At 40.6% G+C, this 24,279-nt stretch overlaps 1 protein-coding gene across 1 annotated transcript in view; it reads right to left on the reverse strand.

Moving 5' to 3' along the window:
• Window positions 1-24,279, reverse strand: part of SCN11A (sodium voltage-gated channel alpha subunit 11) — a 76,589-nt gene that overhangs the window by 11,867 nt on the left and 40,443 nt on the right. Inside the window, exons 18-24 of the mRNA XM_065935243.1 lie at window positions 23,208-23,362; window positions 17,272-17,445; window positions 11,528-11,629; window positions 10,786-11,055; window positions 10,074-10,127; window positions 8,638-8,779; window positions 3,009-3,109 (exon numbers count right to left, since the gene is read on the reverse strand). Of these exons, the coding sequence (XP_065791315.1) occupies window positions 3,009-3,109; window positions 8,638-8,779; window positions 10,074-10,127; window positions 10,786-11,055; window positions 11,528-11,629; window positions 17,272-17,445; window positions 23,208-23,362 (998 nt within the window). The remainder of the gene's footprint in view (window positions 1-3,008; window positions 3,110-8,637; window positions 8,780-10,073; window positions 10,128-10,785; window positions 11,056-11,527; window positions 11,630-17,271; window positions 17,446-23,207; window positions 23,363-24,279) is intronic.

Genomic DNA, 24,279 nt, shown 5'->3' on the forward strand with positions numbered 1-24,279 from the left:
GCTGTGGGCTTCCCTGATAGCTTAGTTGGTAAAGAATCCACCGACAATGCAGGACATCCCAGTTCAATTACTGGGGTGGGAAGATCTGCTGGAGAAGGGATAGGCTACCCCCTCCAGTATTCCTGGGCTTCCTTGTGGCTCAGCTGGCAAACAGTCCACCTGTAATGCAGGAGACCAGGGTTTGATCCCTGGGTTGGGAAGATCCCCTGGAGAAGGGAAAGGCTACCCACTCCAGTATTCTGGCCTGGAGAATTCCATGGCCTGTGTAGTCCATGGGGTAGCAGAGAGTTGGACACGCCTGAGCAGCTTTCACTTTCACTCTGTGCTGTGCTTAGTCGCTCAGTCATGTCCAACTCTGTGGGCCCATGGACTGTAGCTTCCACATCAAAGTTAAATGAGCAGGGTGACCATACCTGCCTTGTCATACTTCTTTCCCCATTTGGAACCAGTCAGTCATTCCATGTCCAGTTCTAACTGCTGCTTCTTTCTTGACCTGGTTTCTCAGGAGACAGGTAAGGTGGTCTGGTACTCCCATCTCTGTCAAAGTCTTTAGCATAGTCACTGAAGCAGAAGTAGATGTTTTTCTGGAATTCCTTTGCTTTCTCCCTGGTTCAGCGAATGTTGGCAATTTGATCCCTGGTTCCTCTGCCTTTTCTAAATCCAGCTTGAACATCTGGAAGTTCTTGGTTCACAAACTGCTGAAGCCTAGCTTGAAGGATTCTGAGCATAACCTTGCTAGCATGTGAAATAAGCACAACTGGAACATTCTTTGGGATTGGAATGAAAACTGACTTTTCCAGTCTTGTGGCCATGGATGAGTTTTCCAAATTTGCTGGCATATTGACTGCAACACTTCAACAGCATCATCTTTTAGGATTTGAAATAGCTCAGCTGAAATTCTATCACCTCCACTAGCTTTGTTTGTAGTAATGCTTCCTAAGGTCCACATGACCTCACATTCTAGGAAGTCTGGCTCTAGGTGAGTGACCACATCATCATGGTTATCTGGGTCATTAAGACCTTTTTTGTACAGTTCTTCTATGTATTCTTGCCACTTTTTCTTAATCTCTTCTGCTTCTGTTAGGTCCTTACCATTTCTGTCCTTGTGAAGTCACTTGAAAGTGAAATTAGTACTGGAAAATGAGTATGATACTTAAAAGCTAGATATGACTTAGGTAAATTTAAGTTCCACATACTGTTGTCAGATGAAAACTCTATAAATATAATTTTATCATTAAACTTTTTGTAAAAATTTTTCATTGTATAAATTCTAAACACTTGTCCTGACATTTAGAGACATTTTTAGTACAACATAAATGTTTAAACCTAGTGGAATGGATTTTGTGCCCTAAAACATACTTCTTTATTCAACAAATCATTGAAAATGTACTTAATGCTAGGCTCTATTCTGATTGCTGGGAATAGCAGGAAATTAAATATACCTTTGATAATTTAGGGTTTCCCTCATAGCTCAATTGGGAAAGAATCCACCTGCAATGCAGGAGACCCCAGTTCGATTCCTAGGTCAGGAAGGCCCAGCTGGAGAAGGTTTAGGCTACCCACTCCAGTATTCTTGGGCTTCCCTTGTGGCTCAACTGGTAAAGAATCTGCCTGCAATGTGGGAGACCTGGATTCGATCCCTGGATTGGGAAGATCTCTTGGAGAAGGGAAAGGCTACCCACTCCAGTATTCTGGCCTGGAGAATTCCATGGACTGTATAGTCCATGGGATGACAAAGAGTTGGACATGACTAAGCAACTTTCACTTTCACTTTGATAATTTGGGACCTCATGGTTGAATGAAAATCTCCAAGTCCTCTACATGCATCAGATATCAAGCCCCTCTTCCATACTGCTTTCTCAGACTTTTCGGTACCCCCGACCCTCCTCATCTTGAAAGCCTCCAAACTCGCTTCTCAGAACTACCAACTGTGCCTGTTGTATGACTTTATAATCTAATGCTCTCAAATTCCAGCCCCTTGATGGACTGTAAGCACAGAGCAGCCCTGTAAGTACCTCGTAAGTCAGGGTTTAGCAATCTGTGGCCCAAAGGCCAAATCCGGTCCCTCACCTATTTTAGTATAGCCCATGAGCTCCGAACAGGTTTTACTCAGAGTGAGTTTTGGGGGAAAAAACTCAAAAAGAATAAAATTTTGACACATGAAAATTACATGAAATCCAAATTTTGGTGTTTATAAATAAAGTTATACTGGAGCACGGCCAAGAACATTTGTTCTCTATCTATAATGATTGCTTTTGTGTAACAACATCAAAGTTGAGTAGTAATAGCAGAAACCACATGGCCTGTAAAGCTTAAAATATTTACTGCCTGGCCTTTTACAGAAAAAGTGTGTCCGCTCCTAAGATAGAAAGTTTATCATAAATACTTGTGAAGTGGAAGTGAGTATGCGTGACCTCAATTTCACACCAGAGAAAGGTGGTAAAATATATTATAAATACATTTTAAATTGGCCAAGATTACATTCAAATAAGCTGCTAAATTTACATCACTGTAATGAGTATATACTGAGCAGCTCTCGTGCATGCATGCATGCTAAGTTGCTTCAGTAATGTCTGATTCTTTGCAACCCTATGAACTGCAGCCTGCCAAGCTCCTCTGACCGTGGCATTCTCCAGGCAAGAATACTGGAGTGAGTTGCTGTGCCCTCCTCCAGGGTATCTGCCTGACCCCAGGATCAAATCCGCATCTCTTACGTTTTCTGCATTGGCAGGCGGGTTCTTTACCAATAATGCCACTTGGGAAGCCCAAGCAGCTCTCGAATGCTCACGAAAAAGTAAATTTAAGCTGTTGCCCAGGCATTTACTATTGAATTCGAATGTCTGATTATCCTAAGAACTCGAGTCATACACCAGTGTACCTTGGTTCATATAGAGTTCTCAGGTCAAGTCTATAAATTTAAAAATTAAAGAGAATGGCACTGCAGATGTCTGAGTTCCTCATAACCACTTAATGCATCCATGTATTTAGAATCAATCAAGTGCTCTCACCCGAGGCCTTGGAATGGGCCTTTGAGGTTTTTTGGATCCTAATTTTTTCATTGCATTATAGTATTTCTTCTGTTCTTCTGTCAGAAAGACATCTTGGCCACCTAAGTATGTGGAGAAGATGACAGCTAATTATCATCAACAGATTTTTGGAAATGAATTCTGAATTTTCAGAAATAGTTTTAAAGTTATATTGCATTTCTATTAACAAATCCTAAAATTCCAATCTGAAGCAGAATGAGACTCTAAGGAAGGGCCTAAAGGAAACAGGGTTTAAATTAAGGAATAAGGGAGATATGTTACTTTTATCAGTTATATTTCTCTTTTTATAATATAAATAAGACTACAAATTCTTTGCAAACATCCACAGAAACTTTACAAAAGCTGAACATACTTCAAGTTGTGTAAATCAAACTACAGTGAAACAACCATAGATATTAGTAATAAAAATCTAAATGAAAAGTCCTAAAGAGTGACAACTAAAATATATGAATGCATATATCACTAATAAAATTTCCAAAAACATCTGTCTAGAGCCATTCTTGCCAAAAAAATTAGAGAGCTTTAAGTGTCTTCACCACTGAGTAATAAAGAACAGAAAAGTGAAGGAGGATTTTCACGAAATTAGGGTGGGAGAAGTGGTAAAACATCTAGAAATGCTGGATAAAATAGAACAGAATTACTTTTAAAAGACATAGCTGAACTTGCCCAAAAAGTAAGGAAAATTTCCATCATCTGAAAGTCAAGAGAGAGAAAAAAAGAGTAGTAAATTAGTCCTGAAGTCATGGCTGGCCTAAGAACACTTGCTAACTTATGCAAAAATGAGAATCTTAGGATTTAATAAGTACAAGGGGATCATGGGGAAAAGACAGTGGGGTTAGCCCAAGAACCCTGTGTGCTGGTAATGGAATTCTCCAAGTGCTGCCATTACAGAGTGAAAAAGAAAACCAAACATATCTGCTGGGGAGAGAAGACAACCAGGACATCATCTTAGTCTATACTCTTCACTGAGAACTTGTGAATCCAAGCCTGCCTTGATGAGGGTGTGGGGTTTAAATTTACACCACCAGTATGGACCAAAAAATACAGTCCCAGAACAGTCTTTCCAACAAATGGCGCCAGGAAAACTGGATATCAACATACAAAAGAATGAAGATGAATCATTACGTAACACCATATACAAAAATTAACTCAAAATGGATCAAAGACATAAATGTAATATCTAGAACAATAAAACTCTCAGAATAAAACACAGAACAAAAGCTTCAAAGCATTAGATCTGGTAATGATTTCTTGGATATGACACAAAAGGCAAAAGAAAAAACAAACCAATTGGACTTCATAGTTTTAAATTTGGGGGCATCAGAGACACTCTCAATGAAGTAAAAAGGCAACACACAGAGTGAGGAAATATTTGAAAATCATATATTTGATAAGAGATTAATAATATATAGAGGACTCTGAAAATATAAAAACAAAAAGACAGACAACCTGATTTTTAAAAGGGCAAAAGGTTTGAATAGATATTTCTCTAAAGAAGATATACAAATGGCCAATAAGGACATGAAAAAATGTTCAGTGTCACTAATCATTAGGGAAATGCAAATCAAAATCGAAATGATATATCACCTCACATCCATTAGAATAGCTACTATCAACAAAACAGCAAACAAGTGTCTGAGAATGGAGAGAAATTAGAAACTTTGTATATTGTACATATCACCATATGATATAGCAATTCCACGTCTATATAGACCTAAAAGAATCAAAGCAGGGTCTCAAAGAGATGTTTGCACACCCATGTTCATAGGACTTTTATTCACATTAACTAAAACATGGAAGAAACCCAACTGTCCATCAATACATGGATGAAAGAGCAAAACATGATATATATATAGCCTTAAACAAGAAGGAAATTCTGCAATATGCAACAACATGCATGAACCTTAAGGTCATTATGCTAAATGAAGCAAGCTACTCACAGAAAGACAAGCACTGCATGATTCCACTTACACGAGATGCTTAGAATAGTTAAAATCATGAAGATAGAAAGTAGAATGGGAGCTGTCAGGGGCTGGTGGGAAGTACGGGGAGTTATGAGCTTAAGGGGTGTAGAGTTTCAGTTTTACAAGATAAAGAGTTATAGAGATGGATGGTGATGATGGTTGCACAACATTATGAATGTATTTAACACCACTGAGCTGTATATGAAAAATGCATAAGATGATAAATCTGATGTTATGAGCATTTTGCCACAGCAAAAATAAATAAATAAATAAACCAACAACCCAGCCCTAGAAGTTAACCAGGTTTTCTCAGGATGCCTGGCAGACATTAACTATCTTCAGTAATCATATGCATCATGATAGTATTAATACTATTTTTATGAGACTGCCCTTTGTGTGTTGTGAGATAAATAAAATGAACAGCTATGGAAATTTTAAAGGCTATCACATTCTGTACCCACAAGAACCAGTTTTCTCAGTGTGGAAAAGAGGAGATACAGATGTACTGGTTAAATGAAAACCTTGTAGTCCTAAATTTGAAGTAGCTCTGTCCACTGAAAAAGTCTCAAAATAATCACAATGAGCATTCTAGATTGTGATCTTAGAACACTACCTCCCAGAACTCCCTAAAGAAATGGCTGATTCCAGATCTGGAACAAAAAGTGTAAAAACAATGCCTAGAACATACTGTCAATCCAGAGAGCAAGGAAGTCACCCAGTGCAAGGACCTGATTTGAATCCTAATTTGAAAAGAAGCAAACTTTAAATACAATCAATCAACTAATCAGTTAAAGAATGAATAAATATTTTGAGAATATAAAAGACTGGAGGAAATTTGAACATTGACTGGATTTTTGATGAATTTAAGAACTCATATTAAACTTTTTAGATGTGATCATGGAATTGTAGCTTTGTTTAAAAAGAGAGATGTTCTGAAAAATTGGTGGATGAAATAATATGATGTATGTGATGCTCTATAAAAAAAATTCAGTGGAAGGATCCAGTGGGGAAAGACATTGAAGGTATAAGGATGTTCTTAAATCAATAAATGTTGTGCTGGGTGATGGGTATTTTAGCTTCATTTTACCATATTCTTCTGAGTGTTTGAAGTTTTCCGTAATAAAAAGTAAAACAAAATAGAACAAAAATGCTATGGACTGATCAAAACAGTGATTTCAAATGCAAGCTTAAACCTAAAATCACAAGGCCTGACATTCAGATTGTAGGTGTTGACTGCAATCAAGCTGCGTATTACAGAGGTGACTCCACATAGTACACTCCTGAGTAACAGCAGCTATGTAGTTGCCTGGGACTGTGAATGACTCTCCCAGCAGACACTGAGGAAGCTCAGCAGTATCAGGATACATTTTAGATGGATTAAGAAAAGCTCAACAGAAAAACAAAGAAGGGTTGCAAAACAAGGAAAAAACCAAAGGTGAATATTTAGCCACCTGATTTTAGGATTGAGAAATGCCTTCAGTATATAAATTCAAGAAAAGAGGGTAAAAGGACAAGATTGAAAGCTTGACTTAAAGATGTCATTACAAAAGTGTAAGAGGTAAGTCAAATTGGACATACTATATAAAACCATAAGAAAAAATGATAATATCAATTTTAAGAAGAGACAAAGACTATATAAACAGAAAACTCAAGGAAGAAACAGTTATGGCCATCAACCTGTGGAAAAGTGTATAACTTCAGAAATGGTCAAATGAATGAATGTAAAACTGTGAGATAACACTTTTACCCATCAAGCTGGAAAAAATGATTTAAAATTACAAAAGTCAGAATGATGAGAACTGAATAAACAGGCATCTTCATGTCTTGCAAAAGGAGGCCACCCAGCAGAGCACTTCTGAAAGGTAATTTGACAATCTATCTTTAATGCCTTAAATTCTAGGAACTTATCATGAGGAAATAATCAGAGATATACAGACAGACTTTCAAGAATGTTCATGATTATTTTAGAAGAGCAAGAAATTTGGAAATGACCTAAATGTCCTTAAAAAGGAGAGTATGGGGAATGGTTGGAACAAATTATGATCTATCCATAATATGGGATGTAATTCATCCATGAAAATTCTTATAATAAAGATGATCTCATGACATGAACTCATAACTAATGAAGAGGACAGTTAAAAATATTATATAATCTCAACAGTGTAAAAGAAACATTTAGTATTATTTAGTAGTAACTGGAAAAGCTGGTACCAAAATGATGAGGCTTAATCTAAAATAGTTATCATTTGGTGGTCACCTTATGGGTGATTTAAATTTTCTTTTTATCTTACTCTTTTTTCCACATTTACTACAGTGCTCCTATAGATTATTGAATCAGAAAAACAAATATGTGTCACAACACACGGTGGGGGAAAAAACCTGTCTCTTCTGCACCATCTTCTTTCCAAGTGAGTTCAGTAAATCTGCTGAGACTTGAGTGTTGAAGAGGCAGGATGCAAGTTTACCGAAAGAGAAGAGTTTACAGATTTTTCCTGCACTTAGAATGGTTTTACATCCGATAAACCCATGGTAAGTTGAAAATATTGTATGTAACTTGAAATGAATTTAATACACTTAACCTGCTGAACATCACAGCTTAGCCTTGCCTACCTTAAACATGCTCAGAACACTTAGAAATTAGCTTTCATGTGTGTGTGAAAGTTGCTCAGTCATGTCTGACTCTTTGTGACCCCATGGACTATACTAGTCCTTGGAATTCTCCAGGCCAGAATACTGAGGTGGGTAGCCCTTCCCTTCTCCAGGGAATCTTCCCAATCCAGGGATTGAACCCAGGTCTCCGACATTGCAGATGGATTCTTTACCAGCTGAGCCACAAGGGAAGCCCAAGAATCCTGGAGGGGGTAGCCCATCCCTTCTTCAGGAGAGCTTACCAACCCAGGAATTGAATCAGGGTCTCCCGCATTGCAAGCTATCAGGGAAGCCCAGAAATTAGATTACAGTTGGGCAAAATCATGTAACACAAACCCTATTTGAAAATAAAGTGTCGCATATCTCATTTAGCTTATCAAATACTGGATTGAAAGTGAAAAACAGAACGGTTGTATGGGTACAGATTGCTGTGAGTATATGTCCACTGTTTATCCTCAACGAGCGCGCGGATGGTCGGGAGCTGTGGCTCTGATGCTCAGTGCATTAGGAAAGTATTGTACTGCATACCTCTAGCACAGGAAAAGATCACAGTTCAAAACCTGTAGCAACGTCTCTACTCAATGTGTATCACTTCCACATCATCGGAAAGCTGAAAAATCATGTAAATTGAACTATCCTAAGTCAGGGATTGTACTTGTTTTATCCCGAATACACTTGCAAGGTTACTAAAATTTGACATAAATACTGATCCTGATATTTGGTTTTCTACTAGAGTTCAACAATGTCCTTTGTTTAAGAGGGTAGGCTGAAGAATAAAAACAATGATTAACAAAACCCAGCTGATGCAGTCCCGTTTCAGTCATATCCTCAAGACTCTTCTCTACGAGGCTCCCTCTTCGTTCTCATGCAGATGATAAAGGCTACTTTGCACAACAATCTAGAACTGATTTATGCTCCATTCAAGCTCTTTGGAGAAATGAGGAGGTAAAAACACCAAATCAGGACAATCCCCATACTTATCTTTTTCTGCTGTTGGTTGAAGTTGTCAATAATAACACCAGTAAAGAGATTCAGAGTGAAGAATGAGCCAAAGATGATAAAAACTACGAAGTAAAGGTACATGCAAGAACGTGCCTCAAACTTTGGCTGTTGTCCTTCCTGTTAGGGATTGTTTTAATGAAAGAAGAAAACAGTTATTGGAGAAAAATATGAGCCATCTTAACTGCTTGGTAGCCGCACCATTAACCACTCAGCCTCCTCCAGTGAGCCATGGCCCTGCAGGGAGCCCCTTTCCCATCCTTCAGTTTCCCCCAGTGCAGCTCCCCCCACAGTGGGGAGGGGGTATGGTGGAACATTAGGACTTCTCTTTGCAGCAATGGAGAATCACTGAAGGGTTGTGAGACAGGGGAGTAGCATGATTGTGTGTGTCCTTTGAAAACGTCTCTAGGATGTCCATATAGACACATAACTAGAGGGCGCCAAATTGAAGATGGCCACCCGAGAAGGGACATGTCCATTTCACGCAAAGGAGCCTAACCACCAATCCTTGCTGAATAGCTCCATTGTTCCTACGGAGCCCACTACACTTTGCATTTAGTCTGTGCTTGTGTCCTGTCACTCTTGGGTTCCTAGTGCCTGGCAGAGTTTGTGACACGAGGTTCTCCACACATTGAATGAGTGTATGAATGAATGCTCAAGCTCTGGAATGGACAAAAATGGACTACAACCAAGCTGGCCGAGTTTGAGGCATGACCAAAAGCATCCAAGATCCCTTCTGCCCAAGTTCTTCACAAGGCTCTGGTTTTATTCATTTTGGGGATAGGGGTAGGAGCATCTCTCTTTTCTTTTCTCTAGTCATATTCAAAGATAGAGATGAGTGTTGATAGCTCTGTCATCTGCTCAAAGTACTTATGATATTTGTTATTGAACACCTGCCATAGAAACCACTGTATTGGACATAAATATTTGAAACAATTATTTTTCTCTTTTGCCTTGAAGAGTACCTAACCTTAGTCCCACTTGGCTTCCAGGCATCTACTTGTTTGAATTAAGGGTGGGCATTAGTCTGGAAACAATATAATGGAAAGAAAGAATTAATATTCAGTCAATTTAACTGACAATTTAACATAAGACTGCAGCAAGCTGATAATCTTGCAAAGAGAGGTTCAGCTAGAGGAACAGAGAAAAGCTCACCTCACTTGTACCCAGGGAATTGTCAGAAAGAGAAATAGACAGAGAACATCAGAGCTGTGAGCATGCTAGGATGTAATACTCACAGGAAGATGAATAAGAACCCTTGTAATCCCTGTTTCACAGAGTTTGTCTTAATGTAAAAAAGGCAGAGAACCCTGGCCACTGGAACGATGATGAGGGAAGTTCTGGGCTGGCCATGTAGTCATGATTCTCCTGATTTGATCCTAGCACTCTACAACATGGTAGAACACAAGCTCACCTCAGTGGAATCAACAGCTGCATACATAATTTCCATCCAGCCCTTAAATGTTGCCTGCAGTGAAAGAAGAGAAACATGAACACCATTATAGACTTGTCATCAACATACAAAAGCCAGCAAGTCCAGAGGGCAGATGTATATAAGATGATGGTCCACCCTTCCTGGACAGAATGTCTACATAAAGGAATAGCTGAAAAAAAGCTCATGGGCATGTGTTTTGTATTATTTTTTCTTCATTTTCACAAGATAAAAAGTTTAAAAACAAGAAAAATTTCTGCTTTAAAAATTCCTAGAGAAGTTATGGACCAGCTGATGCAAAGAACCTGACTAAGGCTCTTTCCTGATGCCACATCTATTTGCTCTATCTGTCCAAGACCTTGCAACCACAGTTTGACATGGGACTGCTCCCACAGGGAACTGTTACTACATCTGAGGCTCCATGTTTCTCTGGCTGGAGCTAAGGAGAACAAGGCACCACAGGACAGTGTGAGGTCCAAACCCTTACAGGGTCTTGGAGGTTGAAGCTCAGTAGACAATAAAGTTGGCGATGCTCAGTGGGGAACAATGCCAGAGGGCATTAGCTCCTGTGAGGAAATTGGGGTCTGATTCTATTATTTCAGCAGAGTCATTATATTTTTATTAGCTGAGAAGTGGCTCATGATTCTGTTGAGGGTTCTTTCCCCAGAGTGAAAAACAAACCAACAACACTCACCACTTGCAGTAGCGCAAGGTAGGCCATTAACACATTGTCAAAGTTGACGTGCGGGGTGTGCCAGAGGAAATCTCCACTTTCACACTGATTCCGGTTTGCAACAATGTTAGAATCTATAACTGATTTTACATCTGTTGCATTAACACATCTTCCAAATCTTCCAGAAAACAGACTTACTCCCAGGATACAAAATATGAGCCAGAAAATGAGGCAGACAAGCAAAACATTCAGAATAGCAGGTATGGCACCTACGAGAGCATAAACTACCACCTTTAGGAAACAAAGCAGAAGAAAAACATAATAGGTGTGTGAGACTCACCAAGCTCTTAATCTTCCCAGGATGGGTCTGATGTGTGGGGCTGCATTTCTTGAAACCTCATCTTTACATTCCAACTCTGAACCCCAAACCTATGGCAAGCCCTGCTCTCAGCTCCATACACTATGGGTCCTTTCGGTTGCTACAGGATCAGTTGAGAAGTGTCTTCTGATGATGGTGTTTGAGACACCTGCCCAAGGACTGAAGGGAAGCCAGAGCCCAGCTTGACTGTCACAGAAGTACTTTTGGGTGAAGACTATATCTTAGACCTTTCTCTACCTCTGAAATTCTAAGCAGTGGGTTAGATGGGTCAAGGAGTCCAGGAAAAGTTTGACAATTTAAGGGATGTCCAGCCCAAGAAGAGCAGTTGGCTTCTCTACCTTTCCCTGCTAGCTGACTTTCCTCCATTCCACCTAAAGAACATACCTTCATCCCTTCAAACTGGGACAGTGCTCGCAGGGGCCTCAGTGCTCGAAGAATCCGGAAGGACTTCAAGCCCTTTGAGTCGATGAGACTGGTCACAGAGACCTGATGGGAAAAGAAGCTACGGGTAGTGTATCCAATTTGTTGCCCAGAGAACCCAGTGGGTGTTAAAAGCCATCTTTCTGAGAGGCAAATGCATGCCCACAGTGGATTATCCAGACACAGAAACCAACCAGACCCAGCTGGAAGGGGAGGGCAGGTTACAGGCTATTTTTCTCCTTGCCTGGCAAAGCTCCAGCCCATATGGGTGACAACTGTGCATTTACATGATTTGTTTAATGAAAGACAAAGAAAAGCTGAGAAACTGTTGTGAATTCAGGGAAACCAGAGAGACATGACAATGGTGTGTCATGTGGGATCCTGAGTGTGATCCTAGATTGCGGTAGGGGGAAAGGTGGTGGTAGGTAGGGAGGGTAAATTAGCCATAAAGGACCTTGTGACAACTGAGAACATTTGAAAATGGATGTGGGTTTTAGTGTTGGATCATGTTAAATTTCCTAACCTTGACAATTGTTTTGTGACTGTGTGAGATAATATGCTTGTTCTTTGGAAGTACACCCTGAAATATTGAGGGCTAACGTAGTGTGATCCCTACAACTTAATCTCAAGCAGTTTAGGGGGAAAAATACAGGAAAAATTGATATGGCAGATGGGTTTAAATATTAATAATGGATGAATCTGGCGAAAGAATATAAGGGATTCTTTTGCAACCCTTGCAACTTTTCCATAAGCTTGAAATATCAAAATAAAAAGTTACAAAGAAATAATTCTAAAAAGAAAGAATGAATGAATTCCTTTTGGCTAATATGGTCTCTCATTCAAACAGCTCCTTTTTGGGGAATTAAATCCAATTTTCTCTCCTAACATGCTTCTTTACGGGATAGGACAGAGGGTTGGAAAACTCTATAAACACTAAAACTCAACAAACAGGGACTTCCCTAGTGGTCCAGTGGTTAAGACTCTGTGCTCCCAACACAGTGGGTGTGGGTTCAATCCCTGCCCAGGGAACTAGATCCCACTGCCACAACTAAGACCTGGCATAGACAAATAAATAATAATTTTTTTTAAAAAAGCTCAATAAACGTGCTGAACTTAAGTTGAAGAGTACTATTTGCAGATTTTCAGCCATTCTTATTGTTTATGCAGAGTCTTCAGAAGCTCAACTTAGATGGAGAGTGCTCAGCAGGACAGGAAGTGAATTATTGATACTCCCGACTTAGCTGCTGGCAAAGTTCACTGGGATCTAAAAACACCTCCCAATCTCATGGAGAAGGAAATGGCAACCCACTCCAGTGTTCTTGCCTGGAGAATCCCAGGGACGGGGGAGCCTGGTGGGCTGCCGTCTATGGGGTCTCACAGAGTCGGACACGACTGAAGCGACTTAGCAGCAGCAGCAGCAGCCAATCTCATTGCAGTAGTAACACATTTGCAGATTAAGAGAAGTTGAATGAATATGGCAGAATAACCAGATTCTTAAATTCATAATCAACTTTAAAAAATCACCATCAATTCAAAATGTGCTTATTTATAATGGTTTTTTCAAATAAGCTGTTCTGTCCTTCTGCTTGTGACAGCATTGCCTGTTGGGAGAGTTATTTAATCAGCTTTTGCACAAATACGCCTACCTTGTTCCTATGGTGGTGGTTTAGTCGCTAAGTCTGACCCTAGTGACCCCATGGACTGTTGACCTTGTTCCTAACCAGAGGGAAAAGGGTTGTAAAGCTTAGCAGTTCTGGCTTTATTAAATGACTATTACTATAAATGGAGAAGATGTTCCTGGAGGGATATTATACACCTTTTCACCTGGAACCTCACCCCTGACTGAAACATCCATGAGAAACGCTGACAAGAATACATCCCTGTTCTTTTCCACTCTATGACATTCTTCCAGGTGGGAAGTTTTCACTAGTTTTATTTTATTCATACCTAATTTGCATTAATCTCCCTGTACTATGCTTTTGAGATTCCTATGATGTTCATATACATTCTTATGGATTTCTCCTTTTAACTGTTATGGAGTATTATAGCATATATTTATATTTTATGAACTCATCCCCCCTTGGTGAATACCTAAGTTATTTCCATTTCTTTGCTACTATGAACAAGAGCAAACTGGACAGATGTGCATTTTTCCTGGGTACATACATATGAGTTTTCCTTAAACGTATAACTAGAAGTGGTATTTCTGGATTTGTAAATTGGGTTCATTTGTAATTTTAACTTAATGGTGCAAAACTTTCCCCAAATGTCTTGTATAGCAGTTAGCAGTGATTAGAAATTCCATTTTCCTAAACCCTTCTCATGTTAGATATTATCCAACTTAAAAATTTTTGTCTGTCTGATAAGGAATAAGAAGTCTCATTTTAATATGCACTTCTGTGCTAACTGGTGGTATAACTAGTGTGTATTTCTTCATACATTTATTAGCAACTCGAGATCCTTCTGTGAATTGCCTGCTTACATCCGTCTCCCCTTCTTACACTGGGTTGTCTTTGTCTTGTTGATCTGTAGGGGTATTTATTTACAGTGGATAATAACTATCTGTTATGCATGCAAGTGTGCTCAGTCACTTCAGTCATGTCTGACTCTTTGAGACCCTATGGACCATAGCCCACCAGGTTCCTCTGTCCATGGTATTCTCCAGGCAAGAATACCGGAGTGGGTTGCCAAGCCCTACCTCCAGGCACCAAACCTGTGTCTGACCCAGGGACCAAACCTATGTCTCCTGCATTGCAGGTGGATTCTTTACCACTGAGTCACCCGGTAAGCTCAACTATCTATTATGAATGTGGTATATACTGTCTCGAGGGTCTAGCCTGTCTTTTATAATCATGGTGTTGTTGAACAAAAAAAAATAAAGTCTTATATTTTGATATATATTTGTGGTTGTGTTTGCACTTTCCAATTCCAAAATTATAAAGAGCATTTTATTTAATCTTGAGTAATAAGCAACATAAAAAGATTACTCACATAACTCATTTAATCCACATGATAATGTTCTGAATTATGCAGTGGTGTACATCACTGCTGGGCGTCCCACATGGTCCCAGTGGTAAAGAACCTGTCTGACAATGCAGGAGTCTTAAGAGACATGGGTTCAATCCCTGTCGGGAAGATCCCCTGGAGAATGACATGCCAATCCACCGCAGTATTCTTGCCTGGAAAAACTCCTGGACAGAGGAGCCTGGTAGGCTACAGTCCATAGGGTTGCAAAGAGTCAGACATGACTAAACTGACTGAGCACACACACACATAACATCACTACCGCATAACATCACTACCACATTACAGACAATGAACTCTGAAGCTCAGTGGATCAGCATCTTGTTTCAGATGGAACTGGGTCTGTACAATGCTAAGGCTGGTAACAGTAATAGTGGACCACACTTAGTGCTTTCTCTGGGATTTATAAAGCTATATAGTTAAAGGATTATATCTTCTCTTGCTCTACTCATTTTTGTTCCATTCATTTTGTTATCAAGGTTATGTTTGTCTCATTAAATAAATTTACAAGCCTCCCCTCCTTTTCTGTTCCTTGTCTTAATTTGAGTAAGGTTGGGATGCACTGCTTGTCTTAGTTCAGGCTGCTGTATCAGAATACCATACCATAGTCTGGATGTATAAACAACAGAAATTTCTTACAATCTGAAGGCTGGAAATTCCAAGATTAAGATACTGGCAGAGCCAGTGTCTGGTTGAGGACCTATTTCCTGATTCATAGGCAGTCATCTTCTCCCTGTCTTCACAGAAGGAGTGAGGAAACTGTGGGGTCTCTTATAAAATCACTAATCCTATCCATGAGGGCTCTGGAGCCAAAGCTCTTATGTCCTAGCTGCCTCCCAAAGGCCCCATCTCCAACACACTGGAGATTAGGTTTCAACGCAAATTTCCGGGGCGGGGTAGGGGGACAAAAACGTTTGGTCTATAGCACTGCCTCTTGGAAGTTTGGTAAAACCTGTTTTCAGAATCCACCTAGACCTGGTGTCCTTTTTGAAAGTATGGCACTCGGCTACTGCTTTGATATTTTAAATAGTTATTGTTAGCTGTATGTTTTCCATTTTGTATCTGGGCAAATTTGGGCAATTTAGAGTCTACACTTTCATTTATATTCATTTGGAAATTGATGCCAAAACTTCAAGCACTTTGCTTGAGGTTACACACAAAGGGAGTAAAGAAACAGCTTCAAAATCAGTCTCCTACACAGACCTGTGGACACAGCAGTGGAAGGAGAGGATGGGACAAATTGAGAGAGCAGCACTGACATATACACACTACCACGTGTAAAACACAGAGCTAGCGGGAAGCCGCTGTATAATACAGGTATCCCAGCCTGGTACTCTCTGAAGACCTAGGGGGACAGGATGGCGGGAAAAGGGGAGGGAGGAAGGCTCAAGAGGAAGGGGATACACATATATATAGTTATATAGTTATCACAGATTTGCAGTGTTGTATGGCAGAAACCAACACAAAATTTTAAAGTAATTATCCTCCAATCAAGAATAAAAAAAGAATCAGTCACCTAAGTTTAGGCCAGTAAACCACAGGTCCTAGATCAGAGATACCAAAAATCTGTCCATTGTCTTATGCATCCTTCACTATAGTCAATAAGATAACGGATACACAGTGACTAGCACTCTGGAAACTGATAGGGACCCACATGATGCTCATGAGAATGCTTGTGTTGGAGCTCTGATGGCACCGACGACTCTAAAATGCTTGAACCACACGGTCCAGTTGTACCCACCAACAAAACTATGGCTCTCCAAAGTGGTGTGCTGAGCACACAGTTTTTACTATGCATTTGTCATGTCTACTTTCGTAAGTAGCAGGGACAAAGTCCAACTAATTAGGTCATTGTAGAAAGGATACAGATGTTAAAATCAAATACTTTGCAGGGAGGCTTACTAGATTTGAGTCTCACCTCCATCTTCTAGCTGGGCAACCTCGAACATGTTTCTATGACTTAATTTACTCCTATGTATCTGGGAAAAATAATAACTGCAACATGGAAACGCTGTGATAACTAAAAGAGAGAATGCATAAAAGGCATATGGCAGAGTACCTGGTACTGAGAAAGCAGTCAGAAAATGTTATCTACTATTACTGCTATTGGCCTTGGCATCCTACAGACCAAGGTGTGAATTCCAATCTCATCTGAAACAAACTGCTAAGCCTCTGAGCTTCAGATTTCCTTGTTTGTAACATGGTAGGCAATACATAGGTCTGCCTAACTTGGAACACTGTTGTTCAGATTAAATGGGGGGAAAAAATGTATATGAATAATCCTCTTTGTTGTTTGACAATCAAGATGGAGACCAGCCTAATATGGTGGCTGCTAACCTGCTTTGAGAAGTCTTGAAAAGAAGTGAAAAGTTGGAAGGAAAAGGAAAAGTAGAGAATGTGCAAAGTTATTCTAGATGTACATCAGACATAAGCACTGCTTATGGAGAGAAGTGAATAAGTACCATCACAGAAAGGGTTGAGATGGTGAGCATATGAAATGCAGCATATGAGGAATGGGACCAAGGAAAGGCTGGACTGCTGATAGATAAATGTGAAGAAAAATATTCTGCAGAGGCACTCACGTGAGGCACATGGGAGAAGAAGCTCCCATGTGATCCCCTCCTCCACCCCTACCCAGCCCCCCTCAATCCCACCGGCACATGACACAGAGATGGTAAACTTACAATCACAATGATGAAATCGAGCCAGCACCAGGCACTTGTGAAATACTTCCCAAATCCAAAGGCCACCCATTTCAGACCCATCTCCAAGATAAAAATGTATGTGAAAACAGTGTCAGTACAATTAAGTAATTCTTGGATTTTAGGTTGTTTATCAAGGTTAATATCTTCAAATACCTGAAATGATAAAGCACAGCCATAGGTCAGGTTGAACTGTCTGCTGACTTTACTTTTTATTGTTCTTCCTTATTTGAATAAACTAGGATCTTTCTTGGTGATGAGATTTTGCTCAAAAGGTATTAAGGCTGAACTTTTCCAGTAGAAAGAATTCCTTGAGTAAGTAAGACAAAAGAAGGAAAATCCTATTCCTAGATTTCTGTTGCCACCGTAACTTCCCAGAGTCTCATCAATGGCCCCTGGAATATTAAAAAAAAGAAAAAATCTTCCTAATGGATCATTGCACTATCTCCTGGTCTTCCTAATCCTTTCAACTCTTGCCAACAATATCTTGCCAACTTTCCCAGAACCTCCCAGAGGCATTCACCATTTCTTTCATCCTCCTAGTTATCTGGGTGGCTCTATTCAGTGGCTGTTCACTGCTTATAACATCAAGTCTGAAAACCTTAGTTCACATTCTGGATCCACCAACCCTGAGGCTCGCCATCCCCCACCACAAACAGCATTGTCCACTTATCCCAGTGTTCCCTACAGATGTGATCATTTTTATATGGGAGCCATGATGTGCAAAAGTTTGGGAAGCACTGGGCTAGAGCTCCCAATGTAAATTACTTTGAATGTTGCTAAGTCGCTTCAGTCATGTCTGACTCTGTGCCTAACCCTAACCCTAACGTTAGGTTCTATGGACCGTATCCCACCAGGCTCCTCTGTCCATGGGATTCCCCAGGCAATACTACTGGAGTAGGTTGCCATTTCCTTCTCCAGGGGATCTTGCCAACCCAGGGACTGAACCTGAGTCTCTTATGTCTACCTGCATTGGCAGGTGAGTTCTTTACCACAGGCACCACATGGGAAGCCCCAAACATTCATTAAGTGTGACTATGAAAATGAGACATCTAAGCTTTGGGAGAGACCCCTTTCCACACCACATCCAAACATTTCCTTAACCCAAAGTATGTGTGTGTGTGATTCTTCAGGGTTTATACTGCTAGGCTATAAGCTGTCCTTTTGGCCTTTACAGTGTTACTGAGGATGAAAGAAAGGAGAGAGGAGGCACTAAATCTGCCAAGTCATTTGGGAAGGCAAGAAAGAAGTCAGCAATGCGGATAGGAACTAAGGTAATCTCAGTTACACAACCCTAGAGAAAATGAATAAAGAATAAAACAGTCTCACTTTCAACCCCCAAGTGGGCTTTTCACTGAAGAAGGCCCTTCATCTCCTCCTCTCCCCCACTGGCTCCTGGTCAGCCTTTAAGATATTAGCTTAGCTGATATCTTCTGTAGGAAATTGTCCTTCTTCCACAGGAACAGGTTAGGTGCTACCCTACATGGCCCGTTGCTTCTCTGAGTGTACCACTATGGCCCTAGTCATAGATGTCTGGATTCCACCTGTCTTGCCTACAAGCCTCCAAGCTCTTGAAGACCAGGGGTTGTCTGTTTGCCTCTTTCAGTTCAGTCGTTCAGTCATGTTCGACTCTGCAACACCATGGACTGCAGTATGCCAGGCTTCCCTGTCCATCGCCAACTCCTGGAGCTTGCCCAAACTCATGTTCACTGAGTCAGTGATAACCATCCAACCATCTCATCCTCTGTCGTCGTCCCCTTCTCCTCCCACCTTCAATCTTTCCCATATCAGGGTCTTTTCCAATGAGTCTGTTCTTCACATCAGGTGGCCAAAGTATTGAAATTTCAGCTTCAGCATCAGTCCTTGCAATGAATATTCAGGACTGATTTCCTTTAGGATGGACTGCTTTGATCTCCTTACAGTCCAAGGGACTCTCAAGAGTCTTCTCTAACACCACAGTTTAAAAGCATCAATTCTTCATTGCTCAGCTTTCTTCATAGTCCAACTCTCACATCCATACATGACCACTGGAAAAACCATAGCTTTGACTAGATGGACTTCTGTTGACAAAGTAATGTCCCTGCTTTTTAATATGCTCTCTAGGTTGGTCATAGCTTTTCTTCCAAGGAACAAGCGTCTTTTAATTTCATGACTGCAGTCACCATCTGCAGTGATTTTGGAGCCCAGAAAAATAAAGTCTCTCACTGTTTCCGTTGTTTCCCTATCTATTTGCCATGAAGTGATGGGACCAGATGTCATGATCTTCATTTTTTGAATGCTGAGTTTAAGCCAGCTTTTTCACTCTCCTCTTTCACTTTTATCAAGAGGCTCTTTAGTTCTTCTTTGCTTTCTGCCATAAGGGTGGTATTATCTGCATATTTGGGGTTATTGATGTTTCTCCCAGCAATCTTAATTCCAGCTTTTGCTTCATCCAGCCCGGCATTTCTCATGATGTACTCTGCATATAAATTAAATAAGCAGGGTACAATATACAGCCTTGACATACTCCTTTCCCGATTTGGAACCAGTCTGTTGTTTCATGTCCAGTTCTAACTGTTGCTTCTTGATCTGCATACAGATTTCTCAGGAGGCAGGTCAGGTGGTCTGGTATTCCCATCTCTTAAAGAATTGTCCACAGTTTGTTGTGATCTACACAGTCAAAGGCTTTGGCGTAGTCAATAAAGCAGAAGTAGATGTTTTTCTGGTATTCTCTTGCTTTTTCGATGATCCAGCGGATGTTGGCAATTTAATCTCTGGTTCCTCTCCCTTTTCTAAAATCCAGCTTGAACATCTGGAAGTCCACAGTTCATGGACTGTTGAAGACTGGCTTGGAGAATTTTGAGCATTACTTTGCTAGTGTGTGAGATGAGTGCGATTGTGCAGTAGCTTGAACATTCTTTGGCATTGTCTTTCTTTGGGATTGGAATGAAAACTGACCTTTCCAGTCCTGTGGCCACTGCTGAGTTTTCCAAATTTGCTGGCATCTTGGGCGGAGAACTTGAACAGCATCATCTTTCAGGATCTGAAATAGCTCAACTGGAATTCCATCACCTCCACTAGCTCTGTTTGTAGTGATGCTTCCTAAGGCCCACTTGACTTCACATTCCAGGATGTCTGGCTCTAGGTGAGTGATCACACCATTGTGATTATCTGGATCATGAAAATCTTTTTGTATAGTTCTTCTGTGTATTCTTGCCACCTCTTAATATCTTCTGCTTCTGTTAGGTCCATACCATTTCTGTCCTTTATTGAGCACATCTTTGCATAAAATGTTCCCTTGGTATCTCTAATTTTCTTGAAGAGATCTCTAGTCTTTCCCATTCTGTTTTTTCCTCTATTTCTTTACACTGATCACTGAGGAAGGCTTTCTTATCTCTCCTTGCTATTCTTTGGAACTCTGCATTCAAATGGGCATATCTCCTCTTCTCCTGTGCCTTTCACTTCTCTTCTTTTCTTAGCTATTTGGTAAGGCCTCCTCAGACAACCATTTTGCCTTTTGGCATTTCTTTTTCTTGGGGATGGTTTTGATCACTGCCTCCCATACAATGTCATGAACCTCCATCCACAGTTCTTCAGGCACTCTATCAGATCTAATCCCTTGAATCTATTTGTCACTTCCATTGTATAATTCTAAGGGATTTGATTTAGGTCATAATGGTCTAGTGGTTTTCCCTACTTTCTTCAATTTAAGTCTGAATTTGGCAATCAGGAGTTCATGATCTGAGCCACAGTCAGCTCCCGGTCTTGGTTTTGCCGACTGCCTCTTTAGGAGAGACAAATCTGAATGGTGTTGAAAGTTCATTTCCCATTTCATTTTGGAAGCTTAGCAACAAGCTGTCTCAGCAGGTCTGAGTTTGCTCAAAGGAAGAGCAGGCTGATATCAGAACTGAGCATTGGAAGCTCCCATAATATAACTAGGCCTAATCCAGGATGCTCCCATTTCTATGTAGTTGCCCAAATCAGAGCTTCACAAACTCTAATGAGCCTTAAACCACCTAGAGTCTGATTCAGCAGGTCTGGGGTGAGCCCAAGACTCTGAATTCTTAATAAGCTGCCAGGTGATACGAGGCTGTTGGTCCATGTATCACATATGGTGGTGAGGGACTGGATGTTTCTTGTCTCATTTCTCTATAAATACGTGCAGGGCAACGGGGCCTGTGTCTGCCTCCCGGAAGCCTCTGCACTGTGTGCGCTCACTCTGCCCAGCCTACACTTTCCTCATCTGAAGGCAGATGAGAACTAGGAGATCTGCGTGCCCTCTGCTGCTTCTCTGATTGTAAGTCTTCTCAGACAGGTGCATAGTTTTCTCACACAGGTGTCTGTGTGACCTTGTGACAATAACATTGCTTTTCCACTAAATAACACAGGGCAGGGCGGATAACAATGACTATTTGTGGAATAAGTGCAAGAACCTTGTCACTTGGAAGTGTAGATAGCTAATGAAATCTAATCACCAGAAGATTACAGGGAAGCCTACAGGATGAGGGATAAAAATTAATCAATTTTTTTGTCTTAGAGATTGTCTTAGAGTAATTTGCTTTTTTGTTTCAGGAATAATTTACATAGCAGTAAGGAGGTAAATGGGTTTCCCTGGTGGCTCAATGGTAAAGAATACACCTGCCAATGCAGGAGACCTGGGTTTGAACCCTGGGTCGGGAAGATCTCCTGGAGAAGGAAATGGCAACCCATTCCAGCATTCTTGCCTGGGAAATCCCATGGAGAGAGGAGCCTGGCAGGCCACACTTCACAGGGTTGCAAAGAGTTTGAAGAACAACAAAGCAGGTAAATAGGCTGTCTGTTGATCACAGGCTCTGATGGACCCCAGTGCATGCTCATCTCTTTTCATCTGGAAATCACACAGGTGTAAAGCACTAACCAGGAAGGTAGGGGTGCAGGAACAAGATGGGTCCTTGTCCCTCCTAGCAATTTACTGTGAAATGATCTATGACTCTAAACCAATAAGGGGAACTAAGTACTCCATTCACTTGGGATGATAAATACTAAGAGAATTTAGTTTTACATTATGGCCATTTTAAGAGGAAACACAAGACATAAGGGGAGGGAGAGAGAGAAACACGTAGGTGGTAAGACAGAAAATACTGTTGCTCAAGGTGAGGGTATGTGTGCAGAGGAGGAAAGGACAACAAGGTGAGGAGAGAGAGCAGAAAGGAGTTCATGACCATATGGCTAGGGAGGTTGATCGATTCAGTTATTTCCAAAGCTCATTAGAAATCACAACATACCTCAATTTAGGATACACCTAAAACAGTGTCTTTTCCCCTCCTCTCAAAGGATCATGAGTGGTGAAAAATACCAAGGCAACTTATATCCTATTCTAGCCCCTGTAGACTTCTCCTCCTAAACATTTTATCTTTTAGAAAGCAACACGAGGGCCATCAGGAAAAAAGAGAATAGGAGCATTGCCATCTAGAGGAGGAAACATGTAGGATACATTGAAAATGTCTAGAAATCCTCCAGGAATGATGGACAGACTTGGAGTTAAGGTCAAGAATCCAATAGACACTTTAAAGTGCCAATCTGGGGACTTCCCTGGTGGTTCAGTGGTTAAGATTCTGTGCGTCAGTGGCAGGGGGCACAAGTTTCATTCCTGTTCAGAGAACTAAGTTCTCACATGCTGTGTGGCATGGCGGAAAAACAAACAAATAAATAAATACATTTATTTATTAAATACGTGGGTCATGCCTCCCACAGGTAAAGCATCTTCAGCTTGGGGATTTCCCAGCTGTAGCATTTCTTCAGAACATACTGGCAAATCCTGTCCCCTAAGGGGGTACACCAACAGAAATCCCACTTCTTCCTAGCTTCCCCACATTCACAGCTCCTTGAAGGGCCAAGTCAGAATGAAACCACCCAGCCGCCTTGCCCCCCAGTGTCTCCACAAGACCATGACAATTTACCAGTGCCCCACTGCTCAGCAGAATCACAAAGATAATAAAGCTCTCAAACCAGCTGTGTTTCACTATCTGGTAGCAGGTTTTTCGCAGGCTCCACCAAGTGATCCATGAGGACTTTCTCTTGTCCACAGTATAGCATAGAGAGCAGCAATTCAGACCTACAAGCAATTAGAGAATCACTATCATTAGTTGTCTATAATACATGTGAATTACTAGCCCAATTCTTCACCCTCCTTGTACACACCGTGTAACTTTGCAAATCCTCCAACTAAAGAGTTGAAGTCTTTTTCCAACACTTTGAATCTGGGGTTCAGCCATGTGACAACATTTGGTCAACAGAGAAGAATAGGGGTCATCATATGCCAATTCAGACTCAGTGAGAACTTCAACAAAGATACAGAACTATAGAAAGTATTAAAAAGAACCAATGAAAACTGAAGAAAATAATAACTGAGATGAAAAAGAATACAACACTGAGATGAAGACTACAATAACTGAGATGAAACCATTGAGAGGATGCAGAAGAATGAAATTAGTGATCTGGAAGACAGGTAGTCGAAATTACCCCATCAGGATAGCAAAAAGAATTTTTTTTAATGTGAAGAGCTTAAGGGATCCCTGAGACAACATCAAGTATACTAACATTAGCAATATAGGGGCCTCAGAAGGAGAAAAGAGAGAAAAAGGACAGAAAACTTGTTTGAAGAAATAATGAGTGAAAACTTCCCTAACCTGGGGAAGGACAAAGACACCTAAGTCCAGAGATGGGAGCACAGAGATTTTCAAACAAGATGAACCCAAAGAGATTCATGCCAAGACATTATAATTAAAATGTCAAAAATGAAAGATAGGGACTTCCCCAGTGGTCCAGTGGTTAAGACTCCATGCAATCAATGAAGAGGGCATGAGTTTGATCCCTGCTCAGGGAAATAAGATCCCACATGCTGCAAGGCATGGCCAAAAAAAAAAAAAAAAATCATAAAAAAACTAAAGATAGAGAATCTTAAAAGCAGTAAGGGAAGAACTAGTTACATACAAGAAAAACTTCATAAGTCTATTAGATGATTTTTCGGCA

The sequence above is a fragment of the Muntiacus reevesi genome, chromosome 4, assembly GCF_963930625.1.
Source record: "Muntiacus reevesi chromosome 4, mMunRee1.1, whole genome shotgun sequence".
NCBI classification, from domain to species: domain Eukaryota; kingdom Metazoa; phylum Chordata; class Mammalia; order Artiodactyla; family Cervidae; genus Muntiacus; species Muntiacus reevesi.